At 40.2% G+C, this 20,711-nt stretch overlaps 1 protein-coding gene across 4 annotated transcripts in view; it reads left to right on the top strand.

Moving 5' to 3' along the window:
• Positions 1-802: 802 nt before the first annotated feature.
• Positions 803-20,711, top strand: part of itsn2a (intersectin 2a) — a 46,640-nt gene continuing 26,731 nt past the window's right edge. For 2 of the 4 annotated variants that reach the window (XM_080882941.1, XM_080882944.1), the window contains exons 1-6: positions 803-889; positions 10,847-10,918; positions 19,578-19,670; positions 19,770-19,833; positions 20,241-20,416; positions 20,507-20,711. The exon at positions 20,507-20,711 is cut by the window's right edge and continues 11 nt beyond it. In XM_080882941.1, the coding sequence (XP_080739067.1) occupies positions 10,912-10,918; positions 19,578-19,670; positions 19,770-19,833; positions 20,241-20,416; positions 20,507-20,711 (545 nt within the window). In that variant the 5' untranslated portion in view covers positions 803-889; positions 10,847-10,911. Of the gene's footprint in view, positions 992-3,124; positions 3,146-10,846; positions 10,919-19,577; positions 19,671-19,769; positions 19,834-20,240; positions 20,417-20,506 lie in introns of those variants that run through there. The other 2 variants (XM_080882942.1, XM_080882943.1) reach the window with 2 other exon arrangements.

Here is a 20,711-nt window from a genome sequence, read left to right as displayed (position 1 = left end):
TGTGCATGGTGTCCTTAAAACATTTGAAGAAACTGGACAATTGGAGGACAAAAGAAGAATGATTTCTAATCTCAATGAGAGTTTTACCTGGATAACTAAAGGACTAATAGAAAACAAGAAGTGGCAGGCCTTAAAAAAAAAAGACTGTACAGCTGATGAACCATATCTGAAAGTTAAGGTCAAACACAGCTCCTGAAAAATTATGTGATTATGAATGCAGAAAGGTACAGTCAGATTTTGATCTACCATGTTTTGCAATCTGGAACTCATCTCATTGGTAACGGTTTAATTTGTCAGCTTGAAAATGATCCCAAACACACTCACAATGCAATAAAAGCATATGTGATTAGAAAAACACACAATGGAACACTATCGATCATGGATTGGCCTCCGCAGAGCTTGGAGGTGGACAATACTGAAGCAATGTGGGGTCATATTGATGGAGAATGGAAGAAAAGAAAGCCAAAATCCAAAGAAAGAGCTATGAATGTTCTTCAATAAGCCTGGATAATTATTATTAAAGAAATGACAAGAAAGCGTCAATAGAAGGTGGTCATTAAGGTGGTTTTTGCCTCTCTTTTTCTATGTGTCTATGTACGTTTTCATAAATCTCTCTACTTCTTTCACATTCTCCCAGAAAAATATACTTAAAACTTTTTCAGAGCACTGTACATCTGAAGGAGTTGAACAGTAGTTCGTTCCCTTTTGAGTTTTATTTTTGAAAGACAAAGCCGGAAGTCTTCCGCGCACTTCCGCGTAGCTTGACTCTTGGAACTGAAGACGCCCATTTCCAGTCCACACCCGCCCGGCTGCTGGATCGATCCTCCCCTCTTCAGTAGCTGGATCGTCACCCTGGATGCCGATCAGCACCGCTATTCTACCGCAACAGGTAAAAGAATAGAAATCATTCCCACGCTTATACCGAACAAAATGCATGACTTGCTGGATACTGTCGCTGAAGATTTTCTTCCCCTCTACCTGTTCTTTCAAGGTAAGTGGGATGTCCTGCTTTATTAAACCCAGCATTTAAAAAGGCGAGGCAGTGCAGCGTATTAACAACGAGGTTTGTCTACCTGCAGTACAGCCCATTGTTAATGTTTCATCCTGAAAATATGTGGAGCTCTCAAACCTGTCTCTGAGCCACTAGTGCCAGTCTTTTGTCTGCGTTATGGATGAAGAGCACCCCATATGGCTGAAAACTGGTTCTTCAGATCTTTTCACTGTTTACTCATTAATTTTGCTTGTTTGAATAAGGCGGAGAAGAGGAAAAGGAAAACTAACCTGGATTTAAAGAGAAATTCATTTTTTAAAGCAGTCAAAATAGATTTAGGCTCTAAATTACTAGTCTTTTTTTCAAGATAATATAATTATCTATGTATATTATTAGATATATACTGTCTGATAATATATATACTATGTGCAACAACAACAAGCAGGGAATGGCATATTGTTTTTATGATAAAAGGTGTAACTCCAAAGGTTATTCCTGTGTTCCCTCAGGTACTACTTAAAGGAAATGACATGCTTCCCTGTGACTATTAAACATGCTGAAAATCACTGCTGTGTTTAACCTGAGGGAGAAAATCTATGTGATATTTCTCAAAGTCACTTTAACGGTCTGCTGGGTGTCTGTGCTCACCTTCTTAGGCCCAGCAATTTCCCTAAAGGGTGACTTACATTTGGCGCTTCCTCCATTAAAAGATGGAAAATATAACACGAGGAGGGCCTCCGGTTCGAAGCCCGTCACATGCGTCTGTTATCTTTATTTTTCCTGATATAAAAAAGTGTCATCAGCTGTTTAATAGTTGAGCAAAGGTGTGAATTTCCATTCTTATATATGAGATGACTGGGGCAGCTTTGGATGTTTATGCACGTACGTGTTGAATCACTGCAGCAAAGACTAATTATAGAGATTGCTTTTGTGTGCGTGTGTTTATGTGTGTGTTCTGCTGCCCTCGGTGAAAACAGAACGAGGAGACTTTCTTTGCTGAAGTGGCAAAGTCCATGTGACTGCAATTTCTGTGACATCTGTGCTTTATCCCAGAAGGGACTGTTGCATATCCACCTGCCGAGACTCAAAGCGTTGCGTAATATCCACACGTTCACATAAGTGTACAATACACCAGCGTGTTCGCTGGTGTGGTGAAAGAGGAACCTGATGTGCTTCAGAGTCCATTCTCATATAGCAGTTACAGTGGCATGGATGCTGTATTGAGGTTAATTTGGCATTATTATTATTGTGTCTTAAGTATGTGGGGAAGAAGGTGAGGTTGGAGGTACTGCTGAGTGTGTGTTTTTCACTTCGGGGGTGGGGGGAGTGTACAGGAAGTTAACAAAAAAAAGGTGAATCATTTCATTGAGCTGACCCATAAACGTACCAAAAGGATTAGAATGATTCTTCTGTCGGAAGCGTCCCCAATTTTCACCTGCAGCCCACTGGGGGGAAGGTGTGTGGCATGTGTGCGCTTGTGTGTGTCTGCTCTCTTGTGAATAGGAGGAAAATCCCAGCACATGCACACAGGACACACGCATGCACACAGGCTTCTTTCTTCCTCAGGCTTCGCAAAGCTTCCTGGGCTGTGTCCGCTAGAACAGGGTCCCCCTCTGTGTGAGGAGGGTGTGTTGGACACACTCCGCGCACACAGGCCGAAACATTGATATTCACGTCAGACCGGTCCAGTGTGGTGCACACAGGTGTCAATCAGCATGCTGGGCTGAGTCAAAGGTTCTTTGATTCATTTTGTTCCTCAGCACTGCTGGCCCTTAAAGGATTTATGTCTTATTCCTCATATTAGAAACTTTCAAAATGCTTAATGCAATGTTATTTTTAAACATCAGTGTAACATCAAGGCTAGCTTTGCAACTGCTGGCTTTGCAACATCAACCTGTGTAAGTATGAAAATAGCATGTGCCATTTGTTCTTCATTTGCTTCTTAAAGACGCCAAAACTAGAACTAAACTTGCGCTGCAAAGTAATTTGTTCTATGCTCAAATTTTTAATGGTTTATTTTCCGTTATGATTATTTTTGTAGTATTTCGTGTCCAAAAGTTCATTCGGGGATCTGGCATGATTTGAAGTAGCATTGTGAGATGACTGTGTTTCTCTCCACTACATCTGCCATACCAGCAGGGGCCGAGCTGCAAGGTAAATCAAATCAAAGACGCATAATGACATTTTAAAGTTATTTTCAGACATCCAAGGGACTTCAATCAGTGTACCATTTTGTTGTGAACCTGTGCAGGTACAGTCACTGTTGATGTAGAGGGTGTCTTCTTTCCTCTTTTGTTGATTCAGTGCCGTTGTCATCCAGGATATAGCATGTCCTGTTTAAACAGTGGAGTCTCTTCTCTAACCTAGCCAACGGGAGATATTGTTATATTTGACACCAGGTACACCTCAGGGTACAGGGTTGTGTATAAGGGTGGATGAAACTCTGCTAAAGGCCTATACATGTTTGCACATGGAAGTGTTAGGTACACGCAAATAGCATAGAGCCATGTGAAAAAGAAAGTTTGCACAGGACTCTGTGCAGTCCTGGGAAAATCTAAGTACATCCTTTAAGAGCATTTAAGCGGGTAAGAAGCAGCTAGGTGGTGCTAATCCAATGCACTTGATTAACTGATGATCATCAAGTGTGAGCACCTCTGAGGCAGACGTTTTGGCAGTTCAGTTGTTTGTTAACACAGTGACACATCATCTCAGACCATACAGGCCGCAGTTAGCATGTTAGGTGTTAACGTTTGTGAGAGTACACTTAGAAAAAGACTGTAGAAGTATGGATTTTTTTGGAGGCGTTGCCTGGAGAAAGTCTCTAAAAGGAATATGGCAGTATTGCTTAGACTAGACAAGACTTCTGGAACAATGTTCCTTGGACAGACAAGACCAAAGTGGAGATGTTTGGCCATAATGCACAGCACCATGTTTGGAGAAAACCAAACGCAGCATATCAGCACAAACCTCTCATACCAATGGTCGAGGATGGTGGTGCAGGGGTGATGATTTGGGCTTATTTTATAGCCACAGGTCCCGGGTACCTTGCAGTCACTGAGTTAACCATGAACTCCTCTGTATACCAAAGTATTCTAGAGTCAAATGGGAGTCCATCTGTCTGACAGCTGAATTTTGACTAATGTAGCAGGACAGTGATCCCAAGCACAGCAGCAAATCCACAGCAGAGCAGCTGAAAAGAAAAGATTCAAGGTGTTGCGATGGCCCAGTCGTGGCCCAGTCCAGAACTCAACCTGGTTCAAATGCTGTAGTGGGACATTGAAGGTGCTGTGAATAAACAAATGAGTTAGGGGAGTCTATGTTAGCTGTCATAGGTAGAGAGAGGCAGGGGACACCCTGGATAGGTCACCATTCTGTCACAGGGCTTAAATATGGAGAAAGACAACCATTCACACCTGTGGCCAATTTAGATTCACTAATTACTCTAACCCTGTGTATGGGACTGGGGAGGATACCAGAGTACCTGGATAGAATAAACTCCACACAGAAAGGCAGCAACCAGACTGCATATGAAAATAACAGTGCTAAGCACCAGATCACTATGGCATCCCTAATCATGAGGGATACTTAGTTTTTCTTAGAAGATTGCATAGAATACTTTGAAGACATTACTTTTTCCACTAGTGCACATGTACTCACACACAGAGACACATACACATAGATGAGCAAACTGCCAACTTTCTGTGTATATATGTGTTAAGAAAATATTTCATTACTTAGAGGACCTCATCTCGGGTGAGACACTGATGAGGTTTTAGTACATGGTGATGAGTTAGCCACACAGTTTCAACAGATGGCAACAACAAGGAAAAGTGAGATCACTTCAAGTGAAGTGGGAGACTGAGCACTGTAAATCTTTACTGGGTGTAAAGAGAGGTCCATGTATTTGCTTTCTGTTCTTTTCTTTCTTTCTTTTTTTCCAAAGAACATAATTTGCATCATCATTTTGATGCTTGAATCCACACACCAGCAAAGATGAGTCATAGATAGGGAACAGAGGCTCCAGAAAGTCACTGAACTGAAAAGAGGCATGCAAGTACAGCACAATGTGTTTCTATAAGCTTAATCGCAATGTGTTGCGGTAAAGGCGAGCTGCATTTTCTATGTACAGGCAGTTTGTGCCAGAATATAATATCTAGACTATATCTCATTTTTTGGGGGGGTTTTTTGTTAAATAAAACTTCCCACACAATCCGTGGGTTGTCATGTTCAGGCTTGTGGAACAAGCTGCAGTCAGGTCCATATGTTTTTGGACAATGACACATATTCTTTGTTGTAATTTTGCATCTGTATACCACTACACTGGATTTTAAGTCAAATAATCAACATTTGATTAAAGTGCAGACTTTTATCTTTAATGGATTTAGCAAAAGCACGGTCCCCCATTTTTAGAGACTCAAAAGAAATTGGTCCAACTAAAATAATTTTAAATATGGGGATTGCTGGAGAATATTTAGCAGTTAATAACTGTCTGAAGTCTAAAACCCACGGGCATCACCAAATGCTGTGTGTGGTCCTTTAAGATACTTTATCAGGCCTTTACTGGAGCCACCTTCAGTTGCTGCTTGTTTGTCGGCCTCTGTATTCAGCTTCAACTTCAGTAACTAAAGAGTATGCTGTGTTGTGTTGACTGAGTGACCATTGAACAATATCCTTTTTTTTTTTGGTGTGAGAAACACTTGGTTGTTTATGGAGTTTGTGCCTCCCTGAGAGTGTTCTTGCATTGGTACTGTAAGTTGTTGTGAAGCTGTTGAGAACCATGGAAATAATTCTGTGGTATTTCAGGCATTTCGGTGTTGCTGAGCTAACCAGTGCATTCATTCTATTTAAGAATGTACCAGATTGTTGATTCTTGCTATCTGTCTCTGGTTTTCCAGCCTAATGATAGCCTCCCTCACTTGCACTGATGTCTCTCTGGACCTCATATTCATACTTTTACTGAATGGTTACCAAATACAAGTTCAGCAAGTGGAATCAACTCCAGATCTACCTATCGATTTATCCAATTACTGTTAAGGCTCAGAGAAATGTGTATAAAAATGGCTGTAATTCTTAAATAGCTAATGCAGTACGCTTGCAATGCGCTTTAATTAAAGCTGAAATTACATATTGTTTGTTTGATGTAAAATACACATTCAGTCTCATATTGATATGGTCCCTTATTTTGCACACTGTACATAGATGGCAGTAATGTGCAAAATACATGTATACTCGCATATTTTTATACAAAGAACTACAGTAATGTGTATAGCTTTAATAATATTTCGACACAATCTTGCATGCTTCATATTTATCTGTTTCTCATACTTCCATAGCTCTCTTGTACACTATGGGATTTCGATTCTGTGTTAGTCCTGTATAGGGCTGAACGATTATGGAAAATAATCTAATTGCGATTTTTTTGCCCCAATATTGCGATTGCGATGCGATATGCGATTATTTTTTAAGGTCTTTGTCTTCTGTATTATTAAACAAAGACAAGCAATACATCATATAGTATGGCCAATACTATATTACATTAATTTTAAACTGTTCTTTCCTGGAAGACAGACCTCTGTTATGATGACATGAGGTGATGCATGAATTGATGACTGACATTTTTATTTAACTTCTTCAATCACAACAGTATATTTGAACATACACAATAGTTTATTTTTAGCTTACAAACATCTGAGCATAAAGTGCTGGCAAGGAACCCTGGTGTAAACATTAAAATGAAAGTCAGTACAATGTGCAGATTGCAGAAATATACATAAAAAAAATCAGTGGCTTTACCACACTCAGTTTTTCGACATCTGTGAACTACTAGACAGTCATTCAATTAAAAAATAATATTAAATAAATAAAACTAATAAATAAAAAATACACACATCTTACTGATCTCTGCAGTCAGTAACATTACACATAAAGTGCAAACATAATAGCAATTGTATAAACACACACACAAACACGCCTTTAAAATTTAAAGGCGTGAAATTGGACGGTCTAGTTCTGATTAGCGTCACCGCTGTCTCGGTGGAGTTTAATAAACTCGGCCGTCTGCTTCTTGCTATCTAAAATATAACCAGACACTGGCGTAAATTCTCGACTGTCTCATACTTCTGTTTAATCAGTTTTCTGTTTGACGTTTAGTCAGCTGTGTGAAAACCAAGGGGGAACCCACCCGGGGGATTAATAAAGTTTTATTTTATCTAATCTAATAACTTTAATCTCAGCCAAACCGATTTACTCACGAACAAACAAAACACTGAAAAAAGCCCAACAATAACATTTTTAGGTTGTCTAAGTGACTTATATATTACGTTTAACCCGAGCAGCGAAACTCCGCGGTGATCTGAAAATGATGTGCCGGGAGTTGTGCCGTTCTCGGCCGCATCAGTAACCCTCGAGCTCCCGGCTAGCTGTCGAGCTGGTGGGTAGCAGACGCCTCTGAAAACGTCGAAGCACTTTTGCAAATATGGGATATCTTGATAAACCGAGCAGATATTTGATGTTTACACAACTACTTTCTCGCCTGAAAATATGTTAAAAGTTTATTTTGTGACCCAGAAAGATTAGTATGAGTAATTTTAAAACTTAGTAGCGGCCGCCATTGCTGGAAACTGGAGTTTGGCTGGGCCGCGCTATGAATTCTGGGATATGGTAGTAATTTGGACAGCCTTCGGCACGTCGCTGTGACGTAATCGGTCTACAAATGCGGCCTCAGGAGGATGCAGCCCATGAATTTGGACATGTCCAGAGTATAATCGCAGCCTTTGCGGTTTGAAAATTGCACTTGATCATGTCGCGATATTATCGCAAATGCGATATATCGTTCAGCCCTAGTCCTGTACATATTGCAAAACTGACGATGACATTGACTCTGACTTTTAGTTATAGATCTAACTGTAAGACATTTCTTGCATTGCATCCAGATATTTAATTAAATGCCCTTGTAGAAAACTTACAAGCATACAAATAAATGACAAAAAATAACTTCTGCATTGATACATGAATATGAATTCTTTTGTTAATTCGATATTTCTGCTTTTGATAGAACTGACAAATATTGGTGTGTATATGTTATCTGAAATGCACTGATGCGAAGACCATTCTATTGCAGAGTGTGATGCAGAAAAAGATGATCGTACTCTGACTGTACTGTTTAACATGCCGTAAGGAGCTAGTTTGTGAAATCCATTGCTGAAGATTAGCCCCATTATTTTACTCCCTAAAATCTATATCATCACTCATCCCCAGAAGACAGTTTGTGTCAGCCTCCATTCACCATAAAACAATTGTTTTCCTGTAACTGCTTCCTGTGTTTCTATTTTAGTTGGTATTTTTTTCATAAAATTGGGAATTTAGTTCATAAATGTCAGTATTGTTTGCTAGTGCGCGTGAATTATTTGTTGCCTATGTTGTATATGCGCGGGTTTGCACGGAGCCGCTGGCGCAGACACTCGAAATATACCGAAGCATAAGCCTCAGTGGGCTGTTCATTGCTCTTAAGTAATTGGCAGTGCCGGCATGTACAGACAGTGATTTATACTACAAGATAGCCACAGACTCCCCTCCAGGAATTCACACAAAAACAGGGAAGCAAATGATGGAGCAATAGTGTAATAAGAACGGAAGGGGAGTAGGAGTGGAAAGAAACTATGTGGGAATCATAAGAGATACGTTTCAATGAACGATGAATAAGAAATAGAGGAGTTGAAATAAAAAAAGACAGAGGGAGGGGTGAAGTGAGGAAAAAGTTGTGATGGAAGGACTTAGTGAAAGCAAAAAAGGAGATTGCTTAGACCTGACAAGAATCAAAAGTGATGAGGAGAAACACTGCCTGTTAGCTATAGGCACGCAAAGAGAAATGAGAGGAAATAAGGAGGAAATGGATGGAGTGAAGTGGAGCGGCTAACAGAATCTTAACAACAAGATTGAAAGAGTTGCTACCTATAGGTGTGGTTTATATGCAAAATAAGCTTGAATGTCGTGGTAATTTGGGGCTTTTAATTATTGTTTTCTAACACAGACCTGGCTTTGAAGTATAGTATAAAAACCTTCAATATGGTGGGGTCGGTGAAGCTTGATGTTAGTCTGCTTTATCTATCCCAAAACCAGATTTGATTTGTGTTTGGGTTCCTGTTGGACCACCCAGTCGTGTCCAAGTTTCAACTATCCAGCTGTTGATTTCAGGTGAAGTTGAAGAATCTGGACGTAGTCCTCCTTCTTCATTATTTCATCAAATTTGTGCATTGTACCAGTAGCAGTGGCAGCAAAATAGCCCAGAGTGTGATGCTAACACCACCATGCTTAGCAGCTGGTTTCATAGGCTTGAAAGTAGGCTGTGCGATATGACCAAAATCTCATATCCCGATATAACACATTTATCGTCCCGACAACGATATATATCACAAAAATTCTACATTGTCTGTAAATTCTGTGAATCTCGGGCAACTTGACTTGTGTCAAGTGTTTTCAGCTGGGCGTCCTGTACCCGGAGTCGAGTGATTGACCGATGCAGGCCAAACTGCATACATTTACTATACATTTTTAGACATACGGTAAGTTGAAACGGCCGCAATTTTTTTTGGCCTGTTCTAAGGTTTATTTGTTAGCACCTGACGGCTCTTTTTAGCTTCTCATCTGTAAACACTGTGCATACTATTTCACGTGATTCAGTTTATTTTGAAAAATCTCAACAGGATCTTCAGCTTTATTGTGAAAGGTTTATGTGGAAAATAAACAAGCGGACGGCGGAGCCATGCGATGGTTTTACCGTCGCATAAAAACAGTCGCTTGTTCGTTCATAGTGTGGTTATATTAAATATAAGAGAAAGAGAGAACTTTAAGAAATAAATTCTGCAGTGACCATCAAAACAATGAAAAAATATTGCCGATAGATGTTTTCATATCAGCATCCGATATATATCGTTATATCGAACAGCCCTACTTGAAAGCCTAACTTTTAGTCCTCCAAACATGCCTTACACAAACAGTGTTTATGAGTGGATCAAACCACTTACACATAAAGCTAGTTTTCCATGTTACCTGCATGGGCTTATCTGCTCCTGGGACTATGCCAAAGATCCCAACAATTAATCTCATCAGATGGGCCAGGCTCCCTGTTGGCATACCACTTTAGATGCTGACTGCACCCAAACAGTGATAAATTCTTATTGTTTTCAAACTGTACTTGCTTTATTAGAGTCATATATCTATATTTATCTCAGTAAAACACAAATATTTGTCTAAGAGCATCCATACGCCTTATTAAGGTCCAGAAATTTGTATTATTACATAGTATACAAACGAGATACATAGAAAGCAAAATGTCACAGACAAAATAAACAAGCTGATACATCAAGATTTCCAAACTACAGTCACCATCTGTAATCTCAGAGCAGGCAGTAATAAAAGCAGCCTTTCTCCCAGACCACTATCATTTCTTCCCCCAGTTCTATTCTTCAGCTGTCTGTCCTCTTCTTGTGTACTGCTCCGTGCTGGCATTGTCTGTAGGCCTTCTCTGTTATTTGGTCCCCATCCTTTTCGTTTTCTCCTCTGCCTCTTCCCCTCCTCTGTCATCCCTCACCATGTTGGCCACTCACTCTGCTTTCCTTGCTTTGTTAACAAGGAGCTGATTTTTTTCCCTTTTTTTTTTTTTTTTGCTCCTGCATGGATGTGTATCATTTCTGCCGTCTTCCCCATTCACACTTGCATTGCTTGCATTCCTCACTTATACCCCCCTTGCTTCGTGACACACACACACACACACACACACACACACACACACACGCTCAAATGCACACATAACACACTCACATCTCTCTCTCTCTCTCTCTCGCTCTTTCTCTGCAGATGTCTGAGGGCTTGCCAGCTGAGTAGAGGACTTCCCTCTCTGCCCGTGCTTTCCACCTGCAACCATGAATGGTAAGAACACTTTGGTTTTTTTGTCTTTATTGGACATGTGTTTGAGCTCATAACATCTCTGTCTATGCTAGGCAGATCTGTGGTTCTGCTGAGACAATAATGAGGGCTGGAATTTACTTTAAAGGGCAGAAAAAGGTCTGAGACCAATAAGCGGCTGTTTGTGTTATGCCTCATTCAACTTTAATCTCTCCCTCTGGCCGTCCTCCTGCCAAGACCGAACATTCGAGCGCATCTGCTTTGTGCTTTGGTCAGCTTGAACTCCTTTTTTTTGCTACGAGTGACTGCTTGTTTTGACTGTAACGTGTGAGGTGTGAAATCATGTTAATGGGATATTGATCTGCAAACAGAGACAAGGCTCAGGCTTTAAGTAAAACCATCTTTAATCCTACTTTTTTGGGGGGGAAGTTATTGAGCTGTAGCTTGTACAAACCCCTGCTGGAAAGAGGGTCAGTCTAAAGTAATATGGCAGGATTGTCTTCATTAATTTTAAAGGTGTTTATATGCACTGTAGTTGCACGTCAAACCAAAACAGGCATTTCAGCAGCAGCCTGTTTAGCGCTCCAGACTAACTCTGCTGTCTTGCTTTGGTTCTGACTTTGACTTTTGTATCTTTATAAACCCCATCAGTTTCAAAGAAGTGATTTCTGTGGACTTAGATGCATGCACAGTTGGAGTAGCGATCCAGAAACTTGACCAGATACAAAGGGACTGGGACTTCATTCTCTGTGGAGGACACTGGGTTCACTATACAGTACTATGCAAAAGCCTAGAGCTGCCAGTCCTTTCTTTATATTTTGCTAGGAAAGTGGAAAATAGTTGCAGTGATTTATTGAAACGTGCAAACCTACATGGAAATTCAGTGTTTAAGGTAAAAACAAAAGTTAATAAGCTTGAAATGATAGCTTTTAAAAAAAAAAAAAGATAATGTAATTGTAAAATGGTTCTTTCAAAATAAGTGTGACTGAATTAAAAGATAGTAAAATAGTTTCATAATCTCTGTTTGATTTCTCATCCCAAGATATCAGCAGCAGCAGATCCTGTATATCCTGTATATTCATTAACATGGTGAATGGTACTCATGGCCATTCATCAATGATCAGTGGTTGTGACAATTTGCATATTAATGATTAAGAAACTGACATCACAGCAAATGTACTCTTTGTAAGGTTGGGAAAACCTGCAGTCAGCTGAGACTGAAGAAGTCACTTGGATGAGTGACAAACTGTTTCTCCCTTTGAAAACACTACTTCACATGAACAAAATAAACTTTCTGATGATTGAGCATCAGAACTGCCACAAATACTGTGGTGCGCTCCACATGATACGACGTCAAATTCAGCACAGGACACTTGCTGCAGATAAAGCCCCAAACCATGATGGAGCCTCCACCATGTTTTACAGATGGCTGTAAACTAGGACTGCAGCTATCATTTATTTTAGTAATAAATTAATCTAATGATTATTCCATCGATTAGTCGAGTAATCGGATAAGAAATACTTTTGTCTTATTATTGAGCAATAGTAAATATTCAAAACAGAAAAAATACTTTTAAAATATCCTGATTATTGTTTTCATTTTAGAAATTTGAGTGTTTTTTGTTTCATCTGTCAACCCCCCCCCCCCCTTGTGCCATATGAAAATTTCTTTTTTAAGAAAACATTTTCTTAAATGCAAAAATGTATAAATACTCTAAAGTAAAGTCAAATAAAATACATGTGCAATCAAAACTAAGTCATAAAAAGTTCATCTTCACTTTGACTTCTTGGAAAGCTTTTGAGTTTTTGTACGTGTGTTTCTGCATGTTTAAGTGTTTGCAAGCCTTTAAAGGAGAATGTGGTGGCTATAGTGAGGAGAAGCGAACATATCAGTGTTCTGAAATTGGCCCTGTGCTTTGATGCAACGTTTTTGTGCTGCTGAAAACACGAAACACGACAGTATGATGGTGTAGACCTTAATTAATATTAACAATAATTCAGTGTCCACCCTAAAATCCCTCAGGCTCAGAGTTTTACTGGCCCATGGACATTTTTATTGGCCTGCGAAAAAACTTTAATTTTTATATCTTTAAATATTAACACAATTTAATTGAGAGAGTATTTTATAGAAATTCACTTTCAGTCTAAAAATGTTATAACCCCTTGAAATAAATATGGTCTAGTGCATACCATGCCCCCCTTTAGACTCACCCCTGTTCGAGTCCATGTAAAAAAGGATGGCTGCCGTCAGCTTTCAGCAAACTTTATAATTTAATTTGGTGTCAGACCAAGTTAAAAGTTCATCTGCATATTTTAATACAGCTTCTGGAGGATTACTGCAGATTTTTCACTGTGGATGACAGCGTGACAGCGGATGGAGCAGCTACTGAGTTGGCTATTTTGGGTTTTTTTTCTCTAGTCAGAGTTTGTTGATGGGTGCTCACTTTTTCCCAGTAAAGTTTTTAAAGGTCATCTTCCACTGTTCATTAAACAAAATGTTGAAGCAGAGAATTTGTGTCGAAAATTTTTGTAATCGAATTATTCGAAATACTCAATGAATCGTTGCAGCCCTAATGTAAACAATCCATGTTCTGCCTTTCTTGATTCCCTCAGAACCATCACTCCAGAGTCCAGTTCATGTATATTTTGGCACACTTCAGCCTCATACCCAGTCCTCTCTGTTAGCCTTCCTTAAGAATGACATCTTGACAGCCACCCTTCTTCAGTGAACTGTAGATGGATCAGCTGAAGGGGTTGATGTATCTGTCAGGTCTTTGCCTGGTGTGTTTCCTATTTCTTAAGGACATGAGTTTTAGATGCTGTTCATCTAGATAGTTTTAGGTTGGCTATTATGTGTAGACACAACACTAGTTCATCTCTTGAGTTAGGGGCCATTTTTTGTGATTCAGTGATTCATACATCAGTGTTAGGTGGCAAACAACAAATAAAAAAAAACAAAAAACAAGTAAAAACAAAACATTCCTGTGAAAGTGGTCCGGTACAAGGACTAGATTGAAGAAGAGAAAAAGCAGTGGAATGAAAGAAAAGTTTAAAAGACCTTCTGCTCTAGAAAAGGCTCAAGAGCACATTAAAAATGACAGGAAAGTCTATCTAGCTGCTTTCTGTGTGTCTGTCTTTGTTATTGTTCCGAGTTGAAGGTGATTCAGCGTTTTTGCCCTTTCTGTGAACCACAGTTCTCAGTAGTGTTTGTGTGTGTTTGTGTGTTTTGTCTTCATCCTTTGATCGCAGAACATAGTTACCGTTCCTCAAAGCCCTCTGTGGAAAACCCCTAAGAGGGAATGTGTGTGTCTGCGTGTGCGTCTTATCTACACACCTAATTTTTCAGTCTAACAGAGCACCAAAACGCACAACTACCCTCTCTCTGCGCTTTAATCCCATCCAGCTGAATGGCACGGAGGGGAGAATCAAGAAACATGTAATCGGTATATGATGAGCTCCTCCGAGGGAACATATTATATGGGAGGCAGAGCTATTTGCGCTATTACACTCTCATTAACACAGTGAGCCTGCAATGAGGCATTTGCACAGTCATTAGTCAGTGAATTTTAAAAACAGGTGAATTTTATGCAACAGTCGTAGAGGAGAAGTGCGTGTTTGTGCGTACACCGAAGCTTTGCAGAGACTGTTGATCCAATGCAGTTATCTGAACCATCAACTTGTCCTCCCCGGGTGAGGTGTTTGATATGTAAATAGTTATAAAAGCAGTGATGTGGTTTCCCTCGGAGTACGAGAGCTGGGTGTTTGGGGTATTGACTCGAGCGTCTCCTTAGGATTTAGCAGCCACCTAGACAACGGCACACAGGCTGACAAAGGGAAGTGAAAGCACACAAGGTAAAGGCGGCTGAGTAGGTGAGCCGTGGTACTGTTGGTTTAATAAAGTCTGTAGATGATGTTGCTGTGGATCCTGTTCCGTAAGAGTTAGGGACGTGATTTTTTTTTTTTTTTTTTCTGTTTGGTCTCAATAATGTCTGAAGGTAGATTTTCAAAAACTTCTTGTTGTCATTAAATTAAGAAAATACCTGCTATTACCTGCTACTGGCAGGTATAGAAGACAACACAGTACACTGACTCACACTGATACCGGCTGACTTAGTCATGGCAGTACATAACACTGAGCAACCCCTCTTTTCTATATATTTTGCTTCCAAGGAGCCAGACTTTATTGTAATTTTTTAAAGTGCTCTTGAGGCTTTCTGAAGGTCTTTTTAAATGTTTTATTTTTACATTGACTGCTTTTTGTCTCTTTTTCAGTCCAGTTCTTCTACTTGACTACTTGCTTAAAACTGACCTATGAATCATTCAATCACAAAAAGGCCCCTAATTCAAGTTATGAACAAGTGTTGTGTCTACACATTACAGACTTGAGTTGAATCTGTGAAAAATGTCAGAGATGACACAGTGACAGGCATAAAATAGTTTTTCTGCACCAACAAGGTGATTCCCAAATAGGTGTTAGCTGAAAACCTGGCATATGTCAGCATGGTGTGCATTTGTAGGCCTATAAAACTACAGCAGACGAACGGCATCTAAAAGTTAATTTCTTGATAAATGTCCTTGATAAATTGGGGAAAATTGTCTAACTCTTCTGTTGATCCATGTACTCTTCACTCAAGCCTCACTGGTCTCAGTGGAAGGGTGGCTGTCAAGAAAACTTTGTTAAGGAAGCGAAACGGAGAGAAAAGGCTCAAGTATGCCAAATTACACAAGAACCAGACTGCATTGGAAAATCAGTGTCAGCAGGTCTGATGGAGTGATGAATCCAAATTAGGATTTTTGCTTCGAATTTTTGTCAGTATGTGCAGAGGAGGTCAGACGAGAGCGGTAAAACTGAGTGTCTACAGTCTTCTGTAAAAGCTGGTGAAGGCTCAGTCATAGTTTGAGCCTGGACTTCAACATGATGCAGTGTGGACTAATCGTGACAGAGAAATGAACAAAAGGCAGCCAACACCAACAAAAGTGCTTTTTAAAGTCCCAGACAACTCCTCTTGATAATTACTTAAAAATGTTGCACGAAAGCTTGCCTATGTCATGATCTGTGTGCAGCAGGCAGGAGTGGAGGACCAACGTGCACGACTCAAGACAGCAAAATTAAACTGAGAGTGCAGCTTTTATTGCTGGACAGCAAAAGAACAGAAAACTAAATACGCTAGGAATCACAACAAGGTTTAACAGGCAGACACAACACACAGCCAGGTATGAGGGTGTGAACGTACATTAACGAGGTGACACAGGGCTTAAATACACACTGGAGTAATCAGGAAATGGGAGACAGGAGGGAAACGCAGCTGGGAGAAATCAGACTTAACAAGACAAGGGAAGCAAAACTAGACACACTGACATGAGACACGGACTTTCAAAGTAACACAGGAAACACAGCAGGCGCAGACTAGACACCGAACTACACTAACACAAGGATAATAATAATAATAGTCAGAACAGCACAACTAAGGAATCAGAACCTAAACCATAATACAGAATAATACAAAAACACAAGAAAAAGAAGATGCTGGGTCAGAATGACCCAGAACCTTGACAGCCTAAGCGTGCCATGTTAGAATTGTCTGTTTATGCCTTACGTAATGAAACTACTGCACACATTTCTCATTTCCCCAATAAAATATAAAGAAACGAGGGTGACTCAGTACTGTACGGCCTTATTAAAAGCATAAATCATATTCAATCAAATTAGTGTAAAATCCTTACATACCCAATCCACATTTCATAACAAGTGCCTGAAATTTGCAAATACTGTGAATATGTATCAAGAGTGTGGAACCCTGTGGTGTTCAGTGTCAGGTTATGTATACTAGTAAATCGTAACTGTACCATCTTTTTATCAGGAGTCATACCGAGTGGCCACATGTTTCCAGTATAAGTATCAAGCCACAGAAGACCCCTATGGATTCGGTCATGGCTGTGTAAGAAGCTTTGCAGTGCCCCACTTACTCACATAGCATTCAGCCCTCACTGACACACAGACTGAATCGACTGACAGGCCTGTGGATGTGGCCATGCGAGCTACATGTCCCAGTGGCACTGTGCTAAATCTCGCCTTCCTTTTCTTACCTACAATAGCTTCAAATGGGGGCTTTCACAGCCAATGAGACAATGTGAAGAATACTCACATCTCTGTGAGAGATTAATTACTTTCTCCTTTTCATGGCAGCATTTTGCTGACGGTGGCTAAAAGTGGGTCGGCTGCTGTGTGCTGCTAACATTGGCTTTATCGGGGGGAAAGCGTCCACCTTAACAGGTGTTGCTGGTGGTGGTTTCGGGCGGTTTGTGTAGACACTGAAACCATATCAGAGGTTTGGCTAGAATATTTCCTAACAAACAAACAAACCATTATCAGTGTTTGATTGTATCTGCTCCCACTTTTAGAAAAAGACATTGGATCTTCTTGCTCTTAACTCTAAAGTTGCTCTACTTTCATTTTCTGGCTACGTAGCGTGCTGTTACTGAAGCTCTACACTCCATTGTGTCAGTCTTCTGTATATGAAGTATGTTAAGCAAAGGTCAGTGGATTGTTTGGGTTAGAGCTAGAGTGGAAGCTCCATCATGGGCAGGGTGGTATTTCCTGAAGCACTTGAATAAATTAGAGCCTGGAAGCCATGTCTCTGAAGACAGGATCCCGTAATCGCTCAAAAGACCTTTTTTTTTATTAATTTTTTTTATACTAATATTCTGAAAAGACAGTTTTTGTCTGTTTGAATATTTTATAATCGACTAGAGTGATTAGATTTTGAGGTGTCTTTCAATATTTCTCTCCTTTTACTATAATAATATAATATTATTATATTTAATATAACAATAAGAAGTTGATTGTTATCTTTGAGACTCTAGCATTTTCTGGTTTGAGCTATTTTTATTATAAAAGTGAGAAAACGGGTTTGATCGTGATCCTTACTGCAAGTTAATGTTGCCTTCGTTCCCAAACTAGATCCCACTTTATTTATTTATTTATTTATTTATTTATTTGTGAAATCTTGGTGCACATTTTGCTTTATGTCTGTACCACCGTGATCAATATGGTAACAGCTGTCAGCACGAAGAAAGCGCATCTGTCGAGCAGAGAGTGATGAGCTTAAAAAAGAACACGAAAAAGTTTGTTTGTCCCAGTTGAGTCGTGTTTGTGTCGGTTTCCCATTCCAACCTGTTTCTAGATTCGCTGCATTAGCCTAGTGTCACTTCTTTTATACACCCCTCTCCTTCTGTACGCGCTTGCGAGGCTCATTATCTGTCATTGTCTCCTTATCTTCATCTGTTGTTCAGTTGCTGCGATGAGGGGAGAGCCGTCGGTGCATACCGTCAGTTCTTTGCCACAAAATGTCTTCAAAGCTTCCAAGTTCCGTGAAAGAAGTTTGAGAGAAGGCGTAAAATATGTCCCGATTGTGTTATGGTTGGATGGATTCAAGCTCTTCCTTTATGATGAATTGATTATTGTCCTTGAACATAATCGTTCACTCCCCCGCCGTTAAAAGTCGTTCCGTGAAATTGAGGAAGACTTGAGTTTCGAATCGGTCACACAGCACATCAGACTTCATCTTTAATTCATGGCCAACCCTCAACTTACCTTGAGATATGCAAGAGTGCAGCTGGGGTGAAAAAAAGCTGACTGGACATTTTTATACATTAATCATCATCGTGAGCTGCTTAAGAGAGTTTTCATCTCAGCTGAAAATCTCATTTGGATTGGAAATTATGCACACATTTTGTATGGTTTGGTAGAGGAATAAAAGACTAAGCTGAATTTTGTATTAGCGCATCTGCCCGGGGATCCATCGCTGACTTTAAATGTGTTTGAATTTGTTTGTGGAGACGGGTGGATCACTCCCCTCCCATAATAGCTTAAATTTGTAGAGCTTTCTTCTTTTATGTTCATTTTTCTTCCTTACAGATTATTTCCAAGTTCTGGGGGCTATACCAAGCATACCGCATCAATGCATCACTTGATATTGTGCATTTGTAGGACCACAGGTTTATCTAACTACTCGTCCAGATTTAATAGTGTTTAATGAAGCAGTGATGTATAGGCAAAATAAGAATTAATCGATTTTATGTGAGAAGCTGGGTGACTTTCTTTCATACTGAGATATAGTGCCTTTCTGGTATGCTTGTACTTTTATATAGAAAGTGTATTTGTTGTCTATATTAGATGCCATAAATTAGATTACAAGATTTTCAAGCAGCTCCACGCAAACAACATTTGTAACTGATCATTTAGATGGTGCCTAACAAATTTTTCGCCCTATGACAGCTGGGATAGGCTCCAGCGCCCCCTGCGACCCTGAAAAGGATAAGCGGAAGCGAATGGATGGATGGATGGACTAACAAATTTTATTTTTCTATTTTCCTTTCAAATAATTTAACTTCTTCAGATCTTTAAAAAACACTATAATGTACAGCACCCAGGAATTTAGATGACTCTTTAGGTTTGCCATTCAAACCTGGCATGCTGTTATGCATCCTGTGCAGAGGGGTTACAAGCAGACTCAGATTATTACTAAAGAGCCAAGGCCCAAAAATAGGTTGTGAACTCAAACTTGACTTCCTGCTATTACCAGCACTTATATTTTGTGTCAGCTGGACTCACATCAACAACATTAATGTCACTTTTTGTTTAGAATTTAAAATACCAAAACTGTGTCTTGATTTTGTCCAGGTGGAGCCAGTGTGTGGGCCATTACTCCCGAGGAGAGGGCGAAACATGACAAACAGTTTGAGACCCTCTCCCCCGTCCTCGGTTACATCTCAGGTAGGCTGTTCTCATAAGAAACAGACTGTTTAACGGGAGGTTGTGTCATTAGCAGTAAGTGAGCTGCATATGTTTTGTTTTTTTTTTGTTTACCTGCAGGAGAACAAGCAAGAAAATTCTTCCTGCAGTCCGGCCTGCCTGCTTCTGTCCTGGCTGAGATTTGGTAAGCACTGACTGACAACTTGACAAAGTTCTTGTCACAACTCAATGCTGAGCAGGAGCAAGTGGGTCAGTAGGTCCAAGATTTTGTTACACTGGCTTGCATTCAGCTTCCTGTTGAGCATTTATTTCCTTCACAGCCTGCCACACCTAGTAAACTATGTGAGTGAAGAGAGGGCGGGGGCGTCCTGTAATTAGAACTCGCTTTCTGTGTGTGTGTGCGTGTGTGTGTGTGTGTGTGTGTGTGTGTGTGTGTGTGTGAAATGAGACTGGAATTCAATCCCACCACAACCTTGTCCCCAGTGATTTTTTTTCTATTGTTTCAATAAAGAGGGAAAGAAAAATAGGAATGTACACTTTGCTACACACAGATCATTACATACTCCAGATTTTCTTCTTCCCCTCCTTTAGGAACTTAGCCGACATGGACAGTGATGGGAAAATGGACAAAGTGGAGTTTTCCATTGCTATGAAGCTCATCAAACTTAAACTTCAAGGACGCAACTTGCCCTCCGCCTTGCCAGTCGTCATGAAGCAGCCTCCTGCTTCCAATTGCGGTTCAACCGTCGCTTCCTCAGCACGATTTGGTACAAGCATGTTTTTCTCCAAAATTAGATAATTATGCATTTGAAAAAATTACAAAATGATTGATTTTTTTGTGTGTTTCCTCCATATAGGAATGGGTTCTATGCCAAACCTGTCAATTGGTCTGTCATCCATGTCAGCTATGTCAGCCATGCCCATCCTCACACCCATCCCAGTTAACCCCCCCATGCCCTCAATGCAACCCCTGTTGCCAACGCCTGTGACTCTGCCATTTATCGCCCCGCTTGGAAACTGTGGGCTCCACAACGGCACCCTCCTCACCCCACCACTCGTTCC

This window comes from Rhamphochromis sp. 'chilingali', assembly GCF_963969265.1.
Source record: "Rhamphochromis sp. 'chilingali' genome assembly, chromosome: 5".
Classification (NCBI taxonomy): domain Eukaryota; kingdom Metazoa; phylum Chordata; class Actinopteri; order Cichliformes; family Cichlidae; genus Rhamphochromis; species Rhamphochromis sp. 'chilingali'.
The sequence above is the reverse complement of the archived record's forward strand: the minus strand, read 5'-3'. Positions and strand labels throughout refer to the sequence as shown.